Below are 21,543 nucleotides of genomic sequence, written 5' to 3' on the forward strand. Positions count from 1 at the left end.
CCCCGCTCCTCCTCTTCTGTGGCTCCCTCGTGGCTGCCCGGTGAATCAAACCCAAACTCCTTAGCCGGAGCTGGACAGCACTTGCTCTCTGTAAAGCCACGCCCATAGACCACGCCCATCTGCGAGACCACGCCCGCCAGCCCACCCCCGCCTTACCATTGGACAGTTTGCAGAACCTCGGGCGCTGGTTGGTTGGCATGGCCGTCAGTTCGGATCAAAGCCTTGATAACCGGTCTCCCGGTGCTTCGAGGGGGCGGGCTTGAGCGCGGCCGCGGCCAGGGCTGCCGCTTCAGGTACAGCTCCAGCTGGCGGGGTCCCCTGTAGGAGATCTTGGGGGGATGCTCTGGGCACGCACCGGGACGAAAGGGGAAGCTATGCACGTACTTAACCTTTTGCAGGCTCCGCTTGCTGCGACGGGGTGGACGCTGCAGCCTGCGGCCGGGACCCCCTCAAGGCACTGGGAGTCTCCCAAGGTGGGTAACGAGGCGAGAAGAGGGGAGCTGTGTATGTGGGGGTGTCTGAACCCCCCTGTTTTCCCCAAGAGACCCCCGCACCCAGCTAACTAGGAGACCCTTCCCCAGAGTTGCTCCTGGACCGTGGAGGAAACTAGGATCGCGCTGGTGCGGTGGTGGTGTGTGGGGGGGGTACGGAAACGGTGTTGGGGGGAGGGACGGACAGATGGACGGCCCCCGGACCCCGCGGACAATGGGCAGCGGATGGGACCGCCCGGCGGCGCTTCCTGTAGGAAATCGCTCTGTCCCTGCAAAGCTGACCCGGGTGTGTGTTGGGGGAACTGGTGAGGCGGGGGGGGGGGGGGGGGCGGTGATCAGAGCACCCCCCCTCTCCCCGCTGTCATCCATCCGGCCGCCACCCCTCAGGCCGTGGGTTCGAGGGTCTCCTGTCATCGTTTGGAGGTGCCACCACCCAGGCAGGCCGGGCCACAGGTTCCCCGAGACTGGGATGCGTTTTTCTGATGGCACACAGCAATGCCTCCCGAAATAGGCCCAGGGGCGGGAGTGGGGGCGGGCGGCGTCGGCTCTGATGGCCTAATAAGGGGGTCTCAGGCTGAGGCTCCGGATCCAGCACTGACAACCTAGAGCCCAGGAGAGAAAAGCGTGCCCCGCGCGCCCATCTCTGGGAAGCAGGAGCCCCCTGCAGCGGCGGGCTTGGGGTCCCCACTCCCCCTACACCAGCAGGGACACAGGCGAGGAAGCCACAAGCCGGGCTTCCTGCTCCTCCTTGGAAGATGGGGTACCCTTATTCTGTGTGCCAATCCTGGGGTTTGAACTCAGGGCCTGGGCGCTGTCCCTGAGTGGGGAATGTGTGTGTGTTCCCCTCAAGGGCACCATTTCAGCCACAGCCTCTTACTTCCCGCTTTTTTGGTGATCTCTACAATCTGTCTGCCAGGTGGGCTTGGAACCCGGATCCTCAGATCTCAGCCTCTTGAATAGCTAGGATTACATGTGCCTAGCTACTCAGGCTGACTGGGAAAAGGAGTCTTTTGTGAAAAATGATCAAATATTAAGTGACCATTTGGGAACTTAAGCCACAGGGACTCAGGTCCTGTCTCTGCCCACCTTGCTGTGTGTGCCTCAGTTTCCCTGACTACACCACAGGAAAGGGAAAATGATTCATAGAAGGACCGACCTTGGATGACTTAGTGAGGATTTAAATATGTATGCATCTGTACATACATATATTTGTACATATATATTTAAAGCTGCACCTAGCTCCGTGGCTCACACTTGTGCTCTTAGCTACCCAGAAATCAGGAGAATGGAGGTGTGAGGCCAGCCCAGTCCCAACAATAAAACCTTGGTATAGTGGCAACTACCCTGTCATCCCAGCTACTTGAGAAGCATGAAATAGGAGGATCAAGGTCCAGGCCAGCCCATACACCAAAAGAGACTTTATCTGAAAAATGGTGAACGCAAAAAGAGATTGGAGGCATGGTTTATGTGGTAAAGAACCTTGCTTAGCAGGTGCAAAAGACGCTGAGTTCAAGGTCTAGAACTTATCAAAATGTTGCTATTAAACACTACTGTCCTTGTTATTTACCACTCTGAGACCATCGCACAGCCCATATGAGATGGCTATGGTTGCTTCATCTGGTTCAGGTCTTAGGGATGGCCCACAGCTGTTTTCTCCACACCAAGGGCCTTGAATCTGGGTGGGATCTCGTCACCAGAGGAGGAGGCTAAGTGGATCCAGTCACACACTGGTTGTGAACCAGGAAGGTCTTAGATATAAACCCCTGGTGCAGGATTTTTCCAAAACTCAGTTCTTTCCTGGCAATTTCCTGAAAACAAGTTTGGAGAAGCACTGGCTGTCCTGTGTCTGTGCTATGCTGCTGGCAGCTCCTCACAGCCGGTGTGATGGGACAGGAAGCAGCTGCTTTAGGCTTGGAAGAGGCCCTGGTTGACCCTGGGGTAGAGAAGGAAATGTCAGTGGTTCAGGTTGGATAGAGGTGGGGAGCAGAAGTGGGAGGGGGTCTTCCCTTCCCGGGGAATAGAGGAAGTGAACCCACAGAGCTGGCTCATAGATGCCTCGACACAAAGATGGGCAAGAGGCAGGAAGGGGCGGCTAGGCAGTTACCGGAAGCAGAAAGACAGAAGGCCAGGACAGAGGTGAAGGATTGGGGTGTGGGACAGGCAGGCTGGACATTTTTGGTAGGGGGTCTCCAGATGGTAGGGAGAACCAATCTAAGGGGTTTTCCCACAGGCTGTGGACTTCATTGCTCTGTGCCTTGGTTTTCTCCATCTGGAAAATATGAACATGACTGGAAATATCAACCTTGCAGAACTGGGGGGCGGTTCATTTAATCAAGCACAGCAGGGAGTACTCCCTTAAACCCACCTTTCCCTTCCTGCGCCCCCTCACATTCTCTTCTTTCTTCTTTCCCCTCTCCACTCTTCCTTCCCTTCTGTGGCTCTTTTTCTTCTCCTCTCCTGACCTTCCCTCCTCTTTCTTCATCTTTCCCCTCCTCCCTCTGTTTCCTATCATCACCTTTTTCCCTTTCCTCCCTTACCCCCATATTTTTCTTTTTTTTTTTTTTTGTCAATCCTGGGGCTTGAACTCAGGGCCTGAGCAATGTCCTTGGACTTTCTCAAGGCTAGAGCTCTACCACTTGAGCCATAGCACCACTTCCGCCTTGTTCTGTGTATGGGGTACCAAGTAGTGGAACCCAAGGCTTGGTGCATGCTAAGCAAGCACTCTACCACTAGGCCACACTCCTGCCCCCCTCCCTTTAAAAAAATTTTTTTTGGCTGTCTCTCCTTCCTCCTTCTCCCCTCAGTGCTATATAACCCAGGTCCTTCTGCAAGCTAGGGAAGTGCTCTACCCCCAAGCCATACCCCCAGTCCTGTACTCAAATGTTTGACCCTGCTATCACCTATTTATGACTCAGTCTCCTTCTTTCCCAGGGGTCACCCTACCTTCCTTTCTCACAAAGTGGCAGCATTGGCCACCTGGATATTCGTGGTTCCATTATATGTATATTGTTTGGTAGCACTGGGGTTTGAACTCAGGGCATCACACCTGCTTAGCTGGCACTGAACCACTTGAGCAATGTCTCCAGCCTTGCTTTTTTATCAATTGATTTTTCCATTAGGTTTTTTTTTTTTGTTTTGCCAGTCAGGAACATCAGGCTTGAACTCTGGGCCTGGGCACTGTTCCTAACCTCTTCAGCTCAAGGCTAGTGCTCTACCACATTGAGCCTCAGCACCACTTCTGGTTTTCTGGTGGTTAAATTGGAGATAAGAGTCTCAAGGAAGCCGGGCGAGAAGGCTCACACCTGTCATCCTAGCTACAGAAGGCTGAGATTTGAGGATCAAGGTTCAAAGCCATCCCAGGCACAAAAGGACCTAAGACTCCTATCTCCAATTAACCTCTAGAAAATGGGAAGTAGGGCTTGGCTCAAGGGTAGGGTGGTAGCCTTGAGCTGAAGAGCTCAGGGACAGCGTCCAGGCAGAGTTCAAGCCCCATGACAACCCTCTCCACAAAAAAAAAAAAGTCTCATGGACTTTTGTGCCTGGGCTGGTTTTGGTGACCTGCAGATCTCGGCCTTCTGAGTGGCTAGGAATACAGGCATAAACCACCAATGCCCTGCATGCATTTTTGCTTTCATTATTTTTCAAATAGGGTCTCACATTTATGCTCAGGCTGGCCTAGATATTTTCTTGGTCAGTCGTGGGGCTTGAATTCTGGTCCTGGCTCTGTCTCTGAGCTCTTTAGCTCAGGGCTACTTCCCTACCCCTTGAACCACAGCCACTTCCTATTTTCTAGTGGTTAACTGGAGATAAGAGTCTCAGGGTCTTTAGTGCCTGCCCTGGCTTTGAACTGCAATCCTCAGATCTGTTTCCTGAGTAGCTAGGATTACAGGCTTGGTCTGGATTTTGATCCTATTTACTATTTCTATGTAGCTAGAATGACTGGGGTGTGCAACCACACCCAGTCTTTAAGGTTCTCAAGAATTTTTCCCCTAGGGGCTAGGAGAGTAGCTCATCTACCACTGGGCTCGAAGCATGCTCGAAGCCCTGGATTTTACTCCTCAGTACCACATACTTAGAAAAAGCCAGGAATGGCACTGTGGCTCAACTATCAGAGAGAGCATTAGCCTTGAACAAGAAATGTCCAAGGACAGTGCCCAGGCCCTGAGTTCAAGCCCCAGGACTGGCAAAGGGAAAAAAGAAAAAAAGAATTATTCCCATGCCTGGCCTGGAACATTGATTTCTTCTTGATATCCACTTTCAGATGTAGCTGGAATTACAGGTATGATATGCTGTCTGGCCTACATGAACCTATGAAGTATTTATAACTCTTTGGTTTTTTGTTTCTCTAAAGCCCCACAGTTCACACTTTCATTTATTCATTTATTTCTGTATTACTGATACTTCGGCTTGACTTGAGGGCCTTGTGCTCTTGCTTGGCTTTGTTTCTCAAGGCTGACACTCTACTATGTGAGCCACAGCTCCACATCAAGCTTTTGGGTAGTTAACTGAAGAGTCTCATGAGCTGGGAGCTGGTGCCTCATATTTCTAATCCTAGCTACTTAGGAAGTTGAGACCTGAGCATCTCAGCACTAAGCCAGTCCAAGCAGGAAAGTCCATGAGATTCCTTTTTCTTGCCAGTCCTGGGACTTGAGCTTTCTCAAGGCTAGCGCTCTGCCACTTGAGCCACAGCACCAGGGTCAGGCCCTGAGTTCAAGCCTCAGGACTGGGGAAAAAACCAAAAAGTTTTATAGACTTTCCTACCTGGGCTAACTTCCACCCAGGAGCCTTAATTCTCAGCCTCTTGAGTAGCTAGGATTTCAGGTGTGAGCAACAAGGTGTCCAGATTATTCCTGGGGCTTGTGAGGAAGATGGGAGGATGAGTATGAGGAGAAAAGTTCTTGGATCTGTTCAAGTCAGAGGGATAGGGCTGGGACCCCACCTCCATTTCTCTAGGAGTTTTTTTGTTGTTTTTTTAGGGTGTGTCTGGCAACTACTTCAAGAATCATGGCCAAGTTTGCACTGAATCAGAATCTGCCTGGTGAGTATGCATGTGTGCCCAGATTCACAGGTGGTGTGTACAGTCCAGCAGGGCTTCCTCCTCCTCTTTCTGTGCTGGTCCTGGTGCTTGAACTCAGGGCCTCACACTTACTTGGCATTTTTGCATAAGGCTAGCTTTACACCAGAATCCTCATATCTCAACCTCCTGAGTAGCTAGGATTACAGGCGTGAGCCACCAGCACCCAGATATATGTTTTCTGCTGACTGCTGTCTACAGCACAACTATTGGGTCTGGATCGGTGCTCAATAAATGCACGATTGCATGCTTATTTGGATGCAGATAGCTGTGAAGACTTGGATGGGTATGGATGAAGATGCATGGTGGGAGAACAGGGGTGGGCTAACTACTTCTGCCCCTTCTGAGGACTCCTGGCCTGATGTCCGCCACCTCCACCCCCCTCCCCATGTCCCGTGTCACGCCTGCAGACCTGGGCGGCCCTCACGTGTGCACGGTCCCCTCTGGGAGTGCCCGCAGCCCGAGCTCGTCTTACTCCGTGGAAACACCCTATGGCTTCCACTTGGACTTGGACTTCCTCAAGTACGTGGAGGAGCTGGAGCGAGGTCCCGCGGCGCGCCGAGCACCTGGACCTCCGCCACCACGCCGTCCCCGTGCGTCCCGGCAGGGCCTCACCGGTGTGCGCAGCCCAGGAGCCTGGACCTCCAGCGAGTCCCTAGCCAGTGATGACGGAGGGGGTTTGGGTGCCCTCTCCCCACGGGCATCCCCGGGGCTCCTGTTGCCACCGCTGTCACCGCGCGCACTCGTGTGCAACCCACGAGTGGAGCGCACGCTGCTGGAGACCAGCCGGCGCCTGGCGCAGGCGCAGGCTCAGGAGCGCGCGCTCAGCCCTTCCAGCTCCGCCCCGCGCAGTCCGCGAGGGTCCCGCCGCGGAAGCCCCACCCCAAGCCCCGCCCCCGCCTCGCCGGGCCCCGCCCAACTGCAGCGGGTGCGGGAGCAGATGGCCTTGGCGCTGGGGCGCCTGCGCGAGCTTGAGGACCAGGCGCGCGCGCTGCCCGAGCTCCGGGAGCAGGTGCGCGCCCTGCGCGCCGAGAAGGCGCAGCTACTGGCCGTGCGCGCGCAGCAGCCAGAGCCCGACGGGGAAACCGAGGCACGCCCTGAAAAGCTCGCCCAGCTGAGGCGGCTCACTGAACGTCTGGCCATCCCCGAGCGTGGAGTCCGCTCCAGGTCCAGCCTCCGGGCTGACAGTTCCGACGGGTTGGCTGCAAGGCGCAGCGAGGGTTCGCTCCAAATCCTAGACGGGGCGGTCTTGATCCCCGATGGGGCGCCCCAGATCCAGGAGGCGAGCACTGAGGCTCTGTCCCAGACTCGAGAGACCAGTACCCAGGCCGGGCCGGAGATCCGGGAGGCCGGCGTGGACGCGGTCCCTAAGACCGTTGAGGCGGACGCGTGGGTGACCGAGGCGCTGCTGGGGCTGCCCCAGGCCGCTGAGCGCGAGCTGGAGCTGCTGCGCGCCAGCCTGGAGCACCAGCGCGGGGTGAGCGAACTCCTCCGGAGCCGACTGCAGGAGCTGGAGGCCCGCGAGGCGGCGGAGGATGGGGCTGTGGAGGCCGCCACGCAGACCCCCTGGGTTTGTGTAGAGAAGACCACGCAGACCGAGTTCCCCGCTGAGACCCCCTCTTTGACTCCAGAGAACCTGCCTGGACCCACGCCTGGGGACAAGGCCGAGGCTCCCGCCGGTGAGTCCCTGACCTGCCGTCCCCCGCCTCAACCCCCCAGCCCCCATCAGAGCCCTGGTGGGCTGCCTGTAAGATTCAAACTCAGAGTCCCTCATCCGATCCCTGCCCAGGAACCCTCAAATCCATCATGAAGAAGAGAGACGGGACGCCGAGTGCCCAGTCCAGCCCTGGACCCAAGAGCCTGAAGTTTGTGGGGGTCTCCAATGGAAAGTGAGCGCATTTCCCCCTTTCCCAATGGCCCCCCTCGACGAGTCCCTGAGGATGCTCAACAGGCCCCACCCTGCCCCAGGTACGACAGCTCGTCCAGCGAGGATGATAGCGACAGCGAAGAAGGCAGCGTGGACCCTCCCCAGGACATCTCTTCCGACTCCGGGGATGAGAGCGGAGGGGAGTTTGACGCAAGCACTCCGGGTCGGCCCGGCCAGGATGGTGCCGGGGACCCTGAAGCGCAATCAGAGCCTCAGCCAGAGTCACAGGAGAGGTGAGCGGCTCCAGAGGGTGTGTGTGTGTGTGTGTGTGTGTGTGTGTGTGTGTGTGTGTGTGTGTGTGTGTGTGTGTGTGTGTGTGTGTGTGTGTGTGTGTGTGTGTGTGTGTGTGTGTTGGGGGGGGGTTCCCTCAGATTCCTGAGCCTCGCCCTCCTCCGAAGGTGTGAGCTGAGCCCGAGGTTGAGGGAGGCGTGCATCGCACTATATCGGCAGCTGAGCCGGAACCGTGGAGCCACCCGCGACGGCGGCGTGAGTGTAGGAGAGCTCCTTTCTCGGGGAGGGGGGGGTCCCTACCAAGGCTCTCCCCTGACTGTCTTAGGAAAGCGCATGGCGTTCCTAGAGTGTGAATTGCGAGTTCAGGCTGCCCTGATCTCAGGCTTTTCAAAGCATTATCTGCCCCAAGGCAAGCATGGATATTTCCTGTTTCCTCTCTCGCCCACCCCCCCACTCTCAGCCCCAAGCACCCCGTCAAGCTCTAGCTCCACTCCTGGACTCCCATAAGGGCCAGCACTAAGATCTCCCTTGAGTTCTGACTGCATTTCCTCCCTAAAGGGGTGCTCCCCACCCCCACCGCTGCCACGGCTCTGGAGGATTCCTCCCTACCACGAGGGTCACCCCAAGGGGTCCCCCCCCCACACCACTCTGCCTTGGATCACCACGGATACCTTTGTCCCCTGGCCCCTGCAGAGCGCCTCACGCCTGGTAGCCCAGGAGTGGTTCCGAGTGTCTAGCCAGCGGCGCTCCCAGGCCGAGCCAGTGGTCAGGATGCTGCGCGGGGTGACAAGCCTGGGACACGAGCTGCTGGCACATGTGGTGAACCTGGCTGATGGCAACGGGAACACAGCCCTGCACTACAGCGTGTCGCATGGGAACCTGGCCATCTCCAGCGTGCTGCTGGATACCGGTTAGAGCCACGGAAGAGCGGAGGGGATGGCCAGGGATGCATCCAGGTTGGGGGAAATGCAGAAAAGGCTGACCGGCAGGGGGGCACCCCTGGGCCTTCCTCCAGTTAACAAGACTTCTTCCTAGATGGATGACTAAAAGGCTGTGTATGTGCCAATCCTGGGGTTTGAATTCAGAGCACTGCTGTCCTTCTGCCTCCCCTGCCCCCCCGTCCCCCCCAAGGCTAGTCACAGCTCCACTTCCAGCTTTTTGGTGGTTAAGTGTCAGGGACTCCTGCTGGAGCCGGCTTCCAAGTGTGACCCTCAGATCTCAGCCTAAGTAGCTGGGATTACAGATGTAAGCTGATAAGGACTTTTTGATCCATAGCAGCCTTGGCTCTTCACTAATACCCAGCTCTAGGGAAGAAATAGATCTCAATTAGGGTATGACTTATCCTCTCCATCTTTAGCTTGTTCATCCAAAATGGGGCTGACCATGCCTCCCACCCTGTGCAGCTGTGACAACACCCTCAAAACTTAGGTTGCCACCAGGCCCCAGTCTCTCTTTTTTTTTTGCCAGTCCTGGGCTTGAGCTCAGGGCCTGAGCACTGTCCTTGGACTTTCTCAAGGCTAGAGCTCTACCACTTGAGCCTCAGCACCACTTCTGGCTTTTTTCTATGTATGTGGTACCGAGGAATCGAACCCGGGTCTTCATGCATGCTAGGCAAGCACTTTAACCACTAGGCCAAACTCCTGGCAGGCCCCAGTCTCTTAACTTCCAGCCTCTAGAGAAGGTACTCTTGTTAAGGCACTGACAACACCCCCTTCAAGGCTCTCCCCAACACCAATGCTTTCTGCCTTCAGTTGCTTCCCTGCTCAGCAGGGAAGTACTAACACCAGCAGATTGGGGTGGACCACAGGTCCACCACTGTTGGCACCTATCACTATTTTACCCAGAGGCTGGAGGCCAAGATCTAAAGGTTGAGGTTTGAAGCCAGCCCAGGCAGGAACTGGGCTGTGCGCTGTCCCTGAGCTCTTCAGCCCTTTGTGCCAGGGCTGGCTTTGAACCTTAATCCTCAAATCTCAACCTCCCAAGTAGTTAGGATTACAGGTGTGAGCCAGAAGCCCAGTTAGAAGCTATTCTTTTTGTTGTTGGTTGTGGGGCTTAGATGCTGTCCGAGTTCAGCTCAAGGCTACTGCTCTACCCCTTGAGCCTCAGTGCCACTTCCAGTTTTCTAGTTAATTGGAGATAAGTCTTTAGTGCCCTGGCTGGCTTTGAACCAAGATTCTCAGGTCTCAGCCAATTTTCTACTGGCTAACTGGAGATAAATCTTATGGTCGTTAAGTGTCCAAGTTGTCTTTGAGCCACGATCTTCAGATCTCAGCTTCCTGAATAGTTAGGATTACAGGCATGAGCCACCATGCCCACCTTAGAAGCTATTCTTATAGCCCATGGTGGGAAATAGTCTACATTCCAGACACGGAGTAGCAGGTTTAAATAGGCAGGTACCTAAGCTGCACTTCATTTCTCCAATGCAAACAATAGCAAAAACACACAGCATCTCTCCACTCAGCCAACAGATGTGCACTAAGCACCTACTACATGCCCCAGGAGTCTTCAAGGAAATACAATCCCTAAGATCACATCAGCCTGAAGCTGGAGCCAGTGTTGGGATGAGCGCTGAGGCAGAAGGTTCAACCATCTCTTGTTCCTCTCAGGGGTCTGTGAGGTCAATCGGCAGAACCGAGCTGGTTACTCAGCTCTTATGTTGGCTGCGCTCACCTCTGCGGGGCGGGAGGACATGACTGTGGTTCAGAGGCTCTTCAGCATGGGCAATGTCAATGCCAAGGCCAGCCAGGTACATGGCACCCCACTTTGACCAAGTTGAGGAGGGTCACTTTTATGCTCAGCCCCTGACCTCTTCCCCATTTCCCAGACAGGACAGACAGCCCTCATGCTGGCTATCACCCATGGCCGCCAGGACATGGTCGCAGCCCTGCTCGAATGCGGAGCTGATGTCAACACACAGGATGCAGATGGGGCCACTGCGCTGATGTGTGCCAGCGAGTATGGACGCCTGGACACTGTGCGGTTGCTGCTGGCCCAGCCAGGCTGTGATCCTGCCATCTTGGACAATGTAAGCTGTTACCAGGGGGTGGGCTTGGAAGTCCTGTGTTCCCCCCAGTGGCCCAGGAACCTGGTATTCTGTTACCCAGGAGGGAACCAGTGCCCTGGCCATCGCCCTGGAGGCTGAGCAGGATGAGGTGGCAGCTCTGCTGCATGAGCACCTGAGCGCCAACCAACCAGATTTCCAGGTGAGTATGGACAAAATAACAGCATCTGGGCCATTAGACCAGTCAGACCTGAGGATGCTAAAGCACAACCCAGGCCCACCTTCCTGCATGCCTAGGACTGGACAAGTTATCTTCTGAACCAATGTGAAGCATGTGTACCTCTCAGTCATGACACCAAGGTCCTAAGAGCAAAGCGAACCTTAAGGTTAGTTTGCTGGCCAGCTACTGCTCTGTGCCCCTAGCAGACTACTACAGGGTGCGGAACTCCAGGCCCGGGGGAAGGGGGAAGACTACATCCAAAGGGAGGAATCTACTTAGAAAGCCGTCTCAGGCCATTCTAAGCACATTCACTACTCCCCAACATGCCATCACCCTGTACCTACCCCACTGTAGAGATAAGGAACTAGATGCCAAGTGCTCCTCTCCACATCACATAACGTGATGACTCCAACCAAGGTGAACCACAATAAAGGTCAGGCTCTTTTTCAGAAGGGCCTCTGACAGATCCCATGTCCCTACGAGGTTGAAAGCTTCCCCCACCTTGTCTGTGAGACTGAAACAGCAACACTTCCTCTCTAGAGCCAGTCACCCCAAAAGTCCCCCACAACCACACCTGCTGAAGAATGCAGTGACCATGAAGAGGATCCCCAGCCTCAGTGATCAATCAGCCACTAGACCCAACTCCAGAGATCCTTCCAGCCTGTGCTTCTGTCATCAGAACTGGGTCCAGGTGCTCTGTCCAGATGCTTACTTCGGCCTAGAGAAACACAGCTCCAGCTATTCAGCGCCAGGGAAAGACTCACTTGGAACCCACCAAGACAGTGGGCTCAAGCAATGGCACAACCCCTGCCTCACCCACTGCATTGGTACCCCCCCTCCCCCGCAATAAAGTCTTTCTACTAAGCCTGTGTTTCACCCAGGGAAACTACACTCTCAAGGCTTGCAGAGGGCCTGTGTCAACTTGAAGCCAAAGAGCAAAAGCCATGAGAAACCCCAGCCAGCCGATGTTTAAGCCAATACTGTGGATCATACCTGTAATAACAGCAGAAAACACTAAGATCAAGGTCTAAGACAAGCCGGAGTAGAAAGTCTACAAAGGGGGGCAGCCCTGGAAGTGTGGCTTAGTGGTAGAGCACTTGAACGAAGCCTTGGGTTTGATTCCCTGGTACCACAAAGAAAAAGTCAGAAATAGTGGTGTGGGTCTAGTGGTAGTGTCAGCCTTGAGAAAGCTCAAGGACAGTGCCCAGGCCCTGAGTTCAAGTCCCAGGACTGGCAGAAGAAAAAGTTTGCAAGACATCTAAACCAAGCAAGGCATTAAAGGCACACACCTATTAGCTAGCAGGATTGAAGTCTAGATTGGTCTAGGTGGAAGTTTAAGACCCTGAACTAAAATATAGCTAAAGCAAGAAGAGTTGGGGAGAGGCACTGCAGAAAATTTAAAAAATCCCGAGTTGACATACAATACAAACACTTTATTTAACAGTCGCAGGTCATCCTCTGGGCCAAATGGGTGTATGTCCAGGACCCTGTAAACGGACATAAGCATGAACTGCATGCAGTTCCCTTGTCTCCCAAAACCCTTTACCCAAGATTGAACCCAAAAGTCCCACAAGAACAGGTTCTGCACCCACCAGCACCAAAGTTCAGCGCAACCTCCGAGCTTCTCGTTCCGACTCCAACAGTGTGAGTACGTCGCCCTCCCGCACCGGGCCTTTCACGTTGCGGATGATCGAGCGGCTGGTGTCGTCCATAAATTCTACACGGACCTACCAGGCCCACCGGGAGAGCAGGAAGAAGTTAGGGAAGTCCCTAAGGATTCAGACCTGAGACACTTAAAAAATATGAGGGCCCGATGGAAGGAGCTGCTGGGTGCTCAGATGCACCGGTAGCGTCTCAGGTTCCATGGCTCAGGACCCAGGAAGTCCAACACTCACCTGCGTGCACTGTCCCTGCGAGCCGGTCCTGCCCAGCACTTTGGTGACCTGGAGAAAAGAAGCTACAAGTCAGGCCGGGCGCCGGCGTCTCACGCCTGGAACCCCGGCCACTTTGGAAGCTGAGATCTGTCGGTCGCAATCCAAAGCCAGACCGGGCAAGAGAAGTCCAGAGAGCTTGATCTCCCATAAACCAACAAAAAGCCGAGGGTGGAGGTGTGGTTCAAGTGATAAGGCGGCGGCTTAAGAGCACACACGCTCCGGGACAGAGCCCACGGGCCCTGCGTCCGAGCCCGGGGACCCCGCACGCACACAAGGAAGCGACCGTCAGTTCTGACCCACCCGGCCTTCCGAATCTCTTTTTCCCCTTTCCCAGCGCCTCCAAATCGGGCTCCCTCCTCACCCTAGCCAGCTTGATGGGCTGCACACGACTCGTGTCCATAATGGCGGCGGCGGCAGTGTGGCGGAGAGAAATCACGTGTTCCGGGGCGAGAATTTATACCACGCTCTAGCCACGCCCACTTCCGTTCTCGCGATACAGCGTGCGGCGTTTCCCAGAAGCGCCCGCGGTAGTAACGTCACGGGCGTCCTTCAGCGCGGGAGGAAAATGGCGTCCGCTACTACCATTATTCAGAGGCTGAGGAATTGGGCGTCCGGGGTGCGCGGGGCGAGCAGGGCACCGCTGGGGAGGATGTGGGCTCCGTGGACCCCCCCCCCGAACCTACTCCCGATCCTCATCACTCACCCAAGCCAGACCCTTCCTCAGTTCGTGGGGGGCCCGAGCCTCCGTGGTCCCCGTATCGGTCAGGGATTGGCTTAGGCCTGGGATCTTTCCCCGAGCTGCGACCTTCGCTTTGGATCTCCTGCCCCTCGCTTTCCTCTCCTGCAGGGTCCTTGTCCCCGCCTTGCGTCCGTCTGTCCATGCACGAGCCACCCCTGCCCTCTCGTGAGGTGTCCTGCGGGCTGAATCCCCTCTCTCCTCCCACAGCAAAACCTGCAGGCGAAGCTACAGCTGCGCTACCAGGAGATCGCCAAGCGGTGAGCAGGCCCCGCTCGCTGCCCAACATTCCCTGCTGTCGGGTCTTTTCCTCCACCCCCCTAAATCGGGCCGGTTCCTGTAGACCCCTGGGGTCCACTAAGCACAGTTCCTCCCTCCAAGCCATTTGCCAGGCGTAGGAGGTAGAAATCTTCATGGGAGCCCACACCTCATTCATTCTGGGTTGGAATAAGGAATTATAAGTTAAATGCTTCGTCCCCAAAACAAGAACGAAAAAAAAAAGTCATTTCAAAATTAGAAATTGACAGCTAAGCCGGGCGCGGTGCCTCACGCCTGTCATCCTAGCTACTCAAGAGGTTTAGATCTGAGGATCAAGGTTCAAAGCCATCCCGGGCACAAAAGGACCTGAGACTCTTAGCTCCAATTAACCTCTAGAAACCGGGCAGTGGGACTTGGCTCCAGGGTAGGGCGGAAGCTTTGAGCTGAAGAGCTCTGGGACAGCACCCAGGCCCAGTTCAAGCCCTCTCCTCCCCACCCCCCAGAAAAAATGGATAGCTAGAGGTTAACTCAACAGTGGCTTTCAACCGCGATCCTCAGATCTCAGCCTTCTGAGTAGCTGGGATTATGGGCATGAGCCACGGTGCTAGGCATGGTATTTTTTTTTTTTAACAAGGATTTTAGTGTAACAGTTTAAAATTAAGACAAATGCATCCCAGTCCTTACGCAAAGACTGGCCATTAAAGACTCCTAGACTTCGTAGTTTTAAAATGAGAAATGCAGCTGGGGGCTGTGAATGTGACTTAGTGATAGAGTGCAGCATATATGAAACCCTGGGTTTGATTACTCACTACAATATAAACAGAAAAGGCTGGAAGTGGCACTGTGGATCAAGTGGTAGAGTGCTAGCCTTGAACAAAATTTTGAAGCTCAGGGACAGTGCCTAGGCCCTGAGTTCAAGCCCCAGGACTGGCAAACAACAACAAAAACAAGAATGAAATACAGCTGGGCACTCATTCCTGTAATTCTAGCTACTAGCCACCCAGGAAGCTGAGGTATAAGAATCACAGTTCAGGGCCAGGAGTTTAGCTTAGTGGTAGAGTGCTTGCCTAGCATGCACAGAGACCCGGGTTCGATTCCTCGGTACCACATACATAGAAAAAAGCCGGGCCGTGGTGCTGAGGCTCAAGTGGTAGAGTGCTATCCTTGAGAAAGTCCAAGGACAGTGCTTAGGCCCTGAGCCCAAGCCCACGACTGGCAAAAAAAAAAAAAAAAAAAAAGAATCACAGTTCAAAGCCAGCCTGGGCTGACAAATCTGTGGTTTTTTTTTCCTCAATTAACCAGCAAAAAGCTGGAAGTTAACGGCGAGACAGAAAGGGGAAGCGTGATATCCAAAAAATATATATAATCTTGGCCAGGAGTGTGGCCTAGTAATAGAGTGATTGAATAGCATGCACAAAGCCCTGGATTTGCTTCCTAGGTATCGAATACCCAGAAAAAAGGCTGGAAATGGTGCTCTGAGTCAAGTAGTAGAGTGCTAGCCTTGAGAAAGCCCAAGGGCAGTGCCTAGGCCCTGAGTGCAAACCTCAGGACTGGCCAAAAAGATAAATAAAATAAATATATATGTACACACACACATGGCTGGGAATGTGGCTTAGTGGTAGAGTGCTTACCTAGCATCCATGAAGCCCTGGATTCAATTTCTTTGTATCATACACATAAACAGAAAGCTGGAAATGGTGCTGTGACTCAGTTGGTAGAGTACTAGCCTTGAGCATAGAGAGGCTCAGAGGCACAGCTCAGGCCCCTGAGTTGAAGCCCCATGACTGGCAAAAAAAAAAAAAGAAAAAAAGGAGATAAATACATTCTTAGCCGGGTGTGGTGGCTCACATCTATAATCCTAGCTACTCAGGAGGCCGAAATCTAAGGATTGTGGTTCAGAGCCAGCTTGGGCACTAAAGAACTTAAGACTCTCCAGTTAACTACTAGAAAATTGGAAGTGGCACTTGGCTCAAGGAGTAGGGCAGTAGCCTTGGAGCTGAAGAGCCCAGAGACAATGCCTGGGCCCAGGATTCAAGCCCAATGACTCACGAAAAGCAAACAAGGGCCGGGAGTTTGGCCTAGTGGTTAAAGTGCTTGCCTAGCATGCATGAAGACCCAGGTTCGATTCCTCGGTACCACATACATAGAAAAAAGCCGGAAGTGGTGCTGAGGCTCAAGTGGTAGAGCTCTAGCCTTGAGAAAGTCCAAGGACAGTGCTCAGGCCCTGAGCTAAAGCCCAGGACTGGCAAAAAAAACAAAAAACTTGGATGGGGAGTGTGGCAGAGTGAGAGTGGTTGCCTAGCATTCATGAAGCTCTGGGTTCAATTCCTTGGTACCACATATACAGAAAAAGGCAGAAGTAGTCCAGTGGCTCAGGTGGTTGTATGCTAGCCTTGAGAAAGCTAAAGGACAATTCCCAGGCCCTGAATTCAAACCCCAGGACTGGAAAAAAAAAATAAATGTTGCTGGGCTTGGTGGCTCATGGATTACAGCCATGAGCTATCCAGGAGGCTGAGATCTGAGGATTGCCGTTCAAAGCTGGCCCCAGGCACAAAAGGACCTCAGTCTCTTATCTCCAATTAGCCTCTAGAAAATGAGAAGTGGGGCTTGGCTCAAGGGTACAGTAGTAGCCTTGAGCTGAAGAGCTCAGAGACAGCGCCCAGGCTGAGTTCAAGCCCCATGACCTACAAAAAAAAAGTCATGAAACTCTCTTCTCCAATTAACCACTAGAAAACCGAAAGTGGTGCTTGGCTCAAGGGGTAGGGCGGCAGCCTTGAGCTGAAGAGTTCAGGGACAATGCCCAAGCCCAGAATTCAAGCCCCATGACCAACAACAATGAAAAGAAAAAAAAGCTGTAAGTTTGGTTGTGGCTTAAGCCATAGACCATCATGAGCCTCAGGTGCAAAGGCCAATTGAGAGTGTAGGCATGGGGTTCAGGCCAAGTACAAGCACACACACAGAGCAAAAACAAAAACCCCACAATTCCAGAGTAGAAAGATCAGGAACTCGAGTAATAACTGTATTCAGGAAGTTGACACAAAAGGATTTAAAAGCCAGGGGTGGGTGGCTCACATCTGTAATCCTAGCTACTCTTGAGGCTGAGATCTGAGGATTTTGATTCAAAGCCAGCTGGGGCCCGAAAATCAGTGAGACTTTTATCTTCAACAAACCAGGGGAAAAAAAAAGCTGTTGTTAGTGGAGCTGTGGCTCAAAGAGGTAAAGTGCTAGCTTTGAGCAGAACTCAGAGACAGTGCCAGGCCCCTAGGTCAAGCCCCACAGACACACACACAAAATCAGATCTCTTTGTGAGGCTTTCCCCATCTTTTCTGCCTTCTTCCTCTTTGGTCGGGAAATTCTTTTGTTTGGAGTCCATCATTTCATTCTAAGGCTTCCTGTGAAGTTCTACCCAGAATTGAGCCTGAGTAAGCTTTGTTCCAGCCCGCCTGAATGCAGGAAGTTTTGGCCTCACATGCCTTGGTAGCAGGAAATGCAGACACCTGGCAAAGATCCAAGGGCAAGGTGTTCTTTGGGCAATAAGCCTTGATCCCAGCAGGTTCTTCAAAGACTTCCTGAGATAAGAGGAAACCCAGAGCTTCTGTGGCTGGCCCTTGGGACCCAAGCTAGCTAGGCAAAGTCAAAAAAGCAGGTGCAGCGTGGGACTGCTATCCATGGATTTATTGGCTCTAACTGCAGAATGGGAGGTGATAACTGCCAGGTACTCTAGTTCTCTGACTGTGTGGTGGTGACCAGAGGAGGTGAGATTAAATGCCAAGCTCAGCTGTGGGCTGGGGTAGGAATATGTCTCCAGCTGCCCCTGTTCTGGGAGCCTCACAATGTGCCTGCCCTCAGAATCTTCCATGTTTAAGACATGCCGGGAAGGGAGCTGGCTTTGTAACCCTCTCATGTGTGTCCCGAGCAGGATCTGCTGTCCTCCCCAGGCTCACTTCTGTGACCGTGTACCCAGGACGTTTGTGGCATTCCACCCATGCCCTGGCTGTAGGCAGTGAGATTTCCTTAGTTTGCTTCAATATACATGTTCTTTTTGCCCAGGACTCAGCCGCCTCCCAAGCTCCCTGTGGGCCCCAACCACAAGCTCTCCAACAATTACTACTGCAGTCGTGATGGCCGCCGGGAAGTCGTGCCCCCCTCCATCATCATGACCTCCCAGAAGGTGCTGGCGGCAGGCGAGACGGCAGAGAGGTGAGGAGCTCCAGCAGCATCTGCCCACAGCTTTGCAAGGACCTCTTACCATTGGCCTTTCCTCACCCACTCCTTTTTTTTTATGGCCTGTCATGAGGCTTTGAACTCTTGAGTCTGGGTGCTGTTCCTGAGCTCTTCAGCTCAAGGCTATGTCCTACCTCTTGAGCCACAGCCCCACTTCCGGTTTTCTGGTAATTAATTGGAGATAGTCTCAGGGACTTTAGTGCTAGGGCTGGCTTTGAATCAAGACCCACAGATTTCAGCTTCCTGAGTAGCTAGGATTACAGGTGTGAGCCACCACGCCCAGCTCACCACTCCAACTTATGTCTCAGTTAGCCCCAGGCATGGTGGTGCATGCATGTAATCCCCACACTTTCCAGGGTGAAAGCAGAAGGATCAAGAATTGAAGACCATCCTGGGCTTCAGTGAGACTCAGTTTCAAAAAAGAAAAAAAAAAGGGGGTGAGGGGAAGAAGCATGAGATGCCAGTGGCCCACGCCTGTGATCCTAGCTACCCAGGAGGCTGAGAGCTGCCCTTTTACTTCCGTTTATTTTTTTCCCATAGAATAGTACACTTTACACAGCCCAGATTTAGATCCCCCGGTCCTCCTCCTTCTGCTTTCCCAGTTATCTGACATCACAGGCATATACCATCTGATTCCATAGGATCTTGCTGAGAGTGTGTGTGTGTGTGTGATGTGTTTTGGTGTCTGAACCTCCATATTCCTATCTCTACTTCCACTGCAGCTGTGTGAGCACATCCAGCCTCATGCTTCACTAGGAAACTTAGAACTTCTATTTTTGTTTTGAACACTTTCTCTTGATTCCCAGGCAAAAAAAAAAAAAAAAAGGTAATAACCAGACACCTCCAGAATCAGACAGAGATGGAAAAGGTGGTTATAAGACTGCCCAGAGAGGGAGGAATAGTGTCCAGGATCGCAGAGGGATGGAAAAGGTGGCAAATAGAATTGCCAGGTAGGGATGAGGCTCACGATGCTGAGGTGTTAGGGGACCAAGCACAGAAGCTGACGGAGATGTGTTTTTGCAGGGAGTAGTGGAGATTAGAGTGCCACTTTCCAGCTTTTCCTAAGTAGCTTATTGGAGATAAGAGTCTCAAGGACTTTCCTGCCTAGGCTGGCTTTGAACCATAATCCTCACTCTCTTTGAGCAAAAGAAGCTCAGGGAGGCTGGGAATGTGGCTTAATGATAGAGTGCTTGAGTAAAAAAGCCAAGTAAGAGTGTGAGGTCCTGAGTTTAAGCCCTAGTACCAGCAAGGTAGGGGGGCGGGGGAAAGAAAAAGTTCTAACCGTAACTTGAAGCTTTGTGAGAGACTGGAATTGGGCAGAGGTTCTGCCAGTTTTGTTCTGTTTTTTGGAGACTTCTCTAACCAGTTCTATTTCCTTCTTCCAGCTCAGATGTGGTAGCCAAGGAGAAGGAGGCCAGAACCCCTGCTCCTCCCATGGAGAAGTGGGAGCTATCCAAGGACCAGCCTTACCTGTGACTGCCCCAGGCCACCTGGCTATGGCCCCAGGGCCACCTGACTGCTTTTCCTCCCTGGATTTTCTCTGGGGAGAATGTGACCTAATTTATAACAAATACATAAAGCTCCATATTTCGTCTGGTTTATTTATTTTATTTATTTGTGTGGATCATGGGGCTTGATCTCTGGGCCTGGGAGCTATTCCTGAGCTCTTCAGCTCAAGGCTACTGCCCTACCCCTTGAGCCATAATGGTACCACTTCCTGTTTTCTAGAGGTTAATTGGAGATAAGAGTCTCATATTCTTTTTTTTTTTTTGCCAGTCCTGGGCTTAAGCTCAGGGCTTGAGGACTGCCCCTGGATTTTTCTCAAGGCTAGAACTTGAGCCTCAGCACCACTTCTGGCTTTTTCTGAGTATGTGGTACCAAGGAATCGAACCCGGGTCTTCGTACATGCTAGACAAGCACTCTACCACTAGGCCAAACTCCCGGCCCCAAGAGTCTCACATTCTTTAGTTCTCAGGCTGGCTTAGAACAGTGATCCTTAGATCTCAGCTTCCTGTAGCTAGGATTCAGGCGTGAGCCACTATGCCCAGCTTTATTGGTTTGTTCTAATAGCAGATGGGATGTCTCAAGCCCTCTCATACCTCCCATGTGCCATCATGCCTGGCCTCTGGAGAAGGGTGCTGCAGGCCCTCTGGGTGTTGGGGTGCTGATGCAGGGCTGTAGAGAGAGGCATGTACACAGAAGGGGAATCAGACCACTCACTGGAGAGCTGTGTAACCCGTGGGTGTGGACAGTAACCCATTATGCAGCCAGGACAGTGAGGGCGGCTGACCCAGGACAGGTCAGTCTGAGCCTCCCTGAGCCAGATGCCACTACACTGTGGCCTAAGGGGTGAAGCCCAGTCACCCTAGAAGGACAGAACTGGGCCCTGGATTCCAAGTAGGACAGAAAGTACATGGGGAGCTGGGAATGTGGCTTAGTAGAGTGATTACCTAGCATGCATGAAGCCCTGGGTTTAATTCCTCAGTACCACATACACAGAAAAAGCAAGAAGTGGTGCTATGGCTCAAATGGTAGAGTGCTTACAAGGAGCAAAAGAAGCTCAGGGACAGTGCCCAGACCCTGAATTTAAGCCCTAGGACTGGAGGGGAAGAAAATATATCCAGGATGTGGTTCCCTATGGATGTAGGGGCCATGTGACCAGTGGCAGTGGAGTCACTGCTCTATGGTGTGGACTGGCAGGAGACTTGTGAAAGTCACCTTCTGAGGTCTCCAGTGATAAGAGAAAGACAACAGCCCTGGGGCCAGTGGCACCAGGCACAGGCTTCCCAGAGGAAGTGGGATTCTGTTCAGGAGGGTGCAGAGGGCAACAGGACAAACTTCTAGAAAGGATGTGGCCTCAGAGGCCTCCCACTAAACTGCTCTGACCCTGACTTGAAATATGGTGAGGGAGTAAGGAGGGCAAGAGGAGCCAAAGAGCTGTTCTGAATGGCTCATGACACTGTCTTGGCTCATTCCTGGGCCAGGTGCTGTGGTAAGCGCTTCACATCCCTGATTTTGTTTCATTCCTGCAGTGTTATACTCCAGCTCCACAGCAATTTTGTGATGTTGTCTTCAAGAGACCAGGAATTGGCTCAGCTCACTGAGCTGGCTCTAATCTCCACTACTCCCTGCAAAAACACATCTCCGTCAGCTTCTGTGCTTGGTCCCCTAACACCTCAGCATCGTGAGCTTCATCCTTGCCTGGCACCTTTTCCATCCCTCTGCCATCCTGGACACTATTCCTCCCTGTCTGGTTATTACCTTTTTTTTTTTTTTTTTTTTTCTGCCTGGGAATCAAGAGAAAGTGTTCAAAACAAAAATAAAAGTTTTAAGTTTCCTAGTGAAGCATGAGGCTGGATGTGCTCACAGCTGCAGTGGAAGTAGAGATAGGAATATGGAGGTTCAGACACCAAAACACATCACACACATACACACACACACACACAC

The 21,543-nt window shown here is 53.1% G+C and overlaps 3 protein-coding genes across 4 annotated transcripts; 2 read left to right on the forward strand and 1 right to left on the reverse strand.

Moving 5' to 3' along the window:
- Window positions 1–261: 261 nt before the first annotated feature.
- Window positions 262–11,790, forward strand: Kank3 (KN motif and ankyrin repeat domains 3). 2 transcript variants are annotated; one of them, XR_016536954.1, is made up of 12 exons: window positions 262–293; window positions 399–473; window positions 5,468–5,529; window positions 5,976–7,244; window positions 7,355–7,454; window positions 7,534–7,725; window positions 7,891–7,978; window positions 8,417–8,633; window positions 10,330–10,469; window positions 10,548–10,748; window positions 10,828–11,110; window positions 11,485–11,790. XR_016536954.1 is itself a non-coding variant. In XM_090341655.1 (12 exons), the coding sequence occupies exons 3-12, from the start codon at window positions 5,496–5,498 to the stop codon at window positions 11,563–11,565; spliced, it is 2,421 nt and encodes an 806-aa protein (XP_090197781.1). In that variant the 5' UTR covers window positions 262–293; window positions 399–473; window positions 5,468–5,495; the 3' UTR covers window positions 11,566–11,790. The 2 variants fall into 2 exon arrangements, 1 of the variants encoding a protein (XP_090197781.1); XM_090341655.1 differs by having other exon boundaries at window positions 10,828–10,926.
- A 566-nt stretch (window positions 11,791–12,356) lies between these two features.
- Window positions 12,357–13,327, reverse strand: Rps28 (ribosomal protein S28). Its single transcript, XM_090341657.1, has 4 exons — window positions 13,240–13,327; window positions 12,840–12,887; window positions 12,537–12,671; window positions 12,357–12,431 (listed from the first exon to the last, which is right to left on the reverse strand). The coding sequence occupies exons 1-3, from the start codon at window positions 13,276–13,278 to the stop codon at window positions 12,549–12,551; spliced, it is 210 nt and encodes a 69-aa protein (XP_090197783.1). The 5' UTR covers window positions 13,279–13,327; the 3' UTR covers window positions 12,357–12,431; window positions 12,537–12,548.
- A 69-nt stretch (window positions 13,328–13,396) lies between these two features.
- Ndufa7 (NADH:ubiquinone oxidoreductase subunit A7) lies at window positions 13,397–19,686 on the forward strand. The gene is made up of 4 exons (XM_090341656.1): window positions 13,397–13,494; window positions 13,825–13,874; window positions 17,923–18,072; window positions 19,482–19,686. Exons 1-4 carry the CDS (start codon window positions 13,444–13,446, stop codon window positions 19,570–19,572), a joined length of 342 nt encoding a protein of 113 aa, XP_090197782.1. The 5' UTR covers window positions 13,397–13,443; the 3' UTR covers window positions 19,573–19,686.
- Window positions 19,687–21,543: the final 1,857 nt, after the last annotated feature.

Source organism: Megascapheus bottae, chromosome 1 (genome assembly GCF_031878675.1).
Source record: "Megascapheus bottae isolate mThoBot1 chromosome 1, mThoBot2.hap1, whole genome shotgun sequence".
NCBI classification, from domain to species: Eukaryota; Metazoa; Chordata; class Mammalia; order Rodentia; family Geomyidae; genus Megascapheus; species Megascapheus bottae.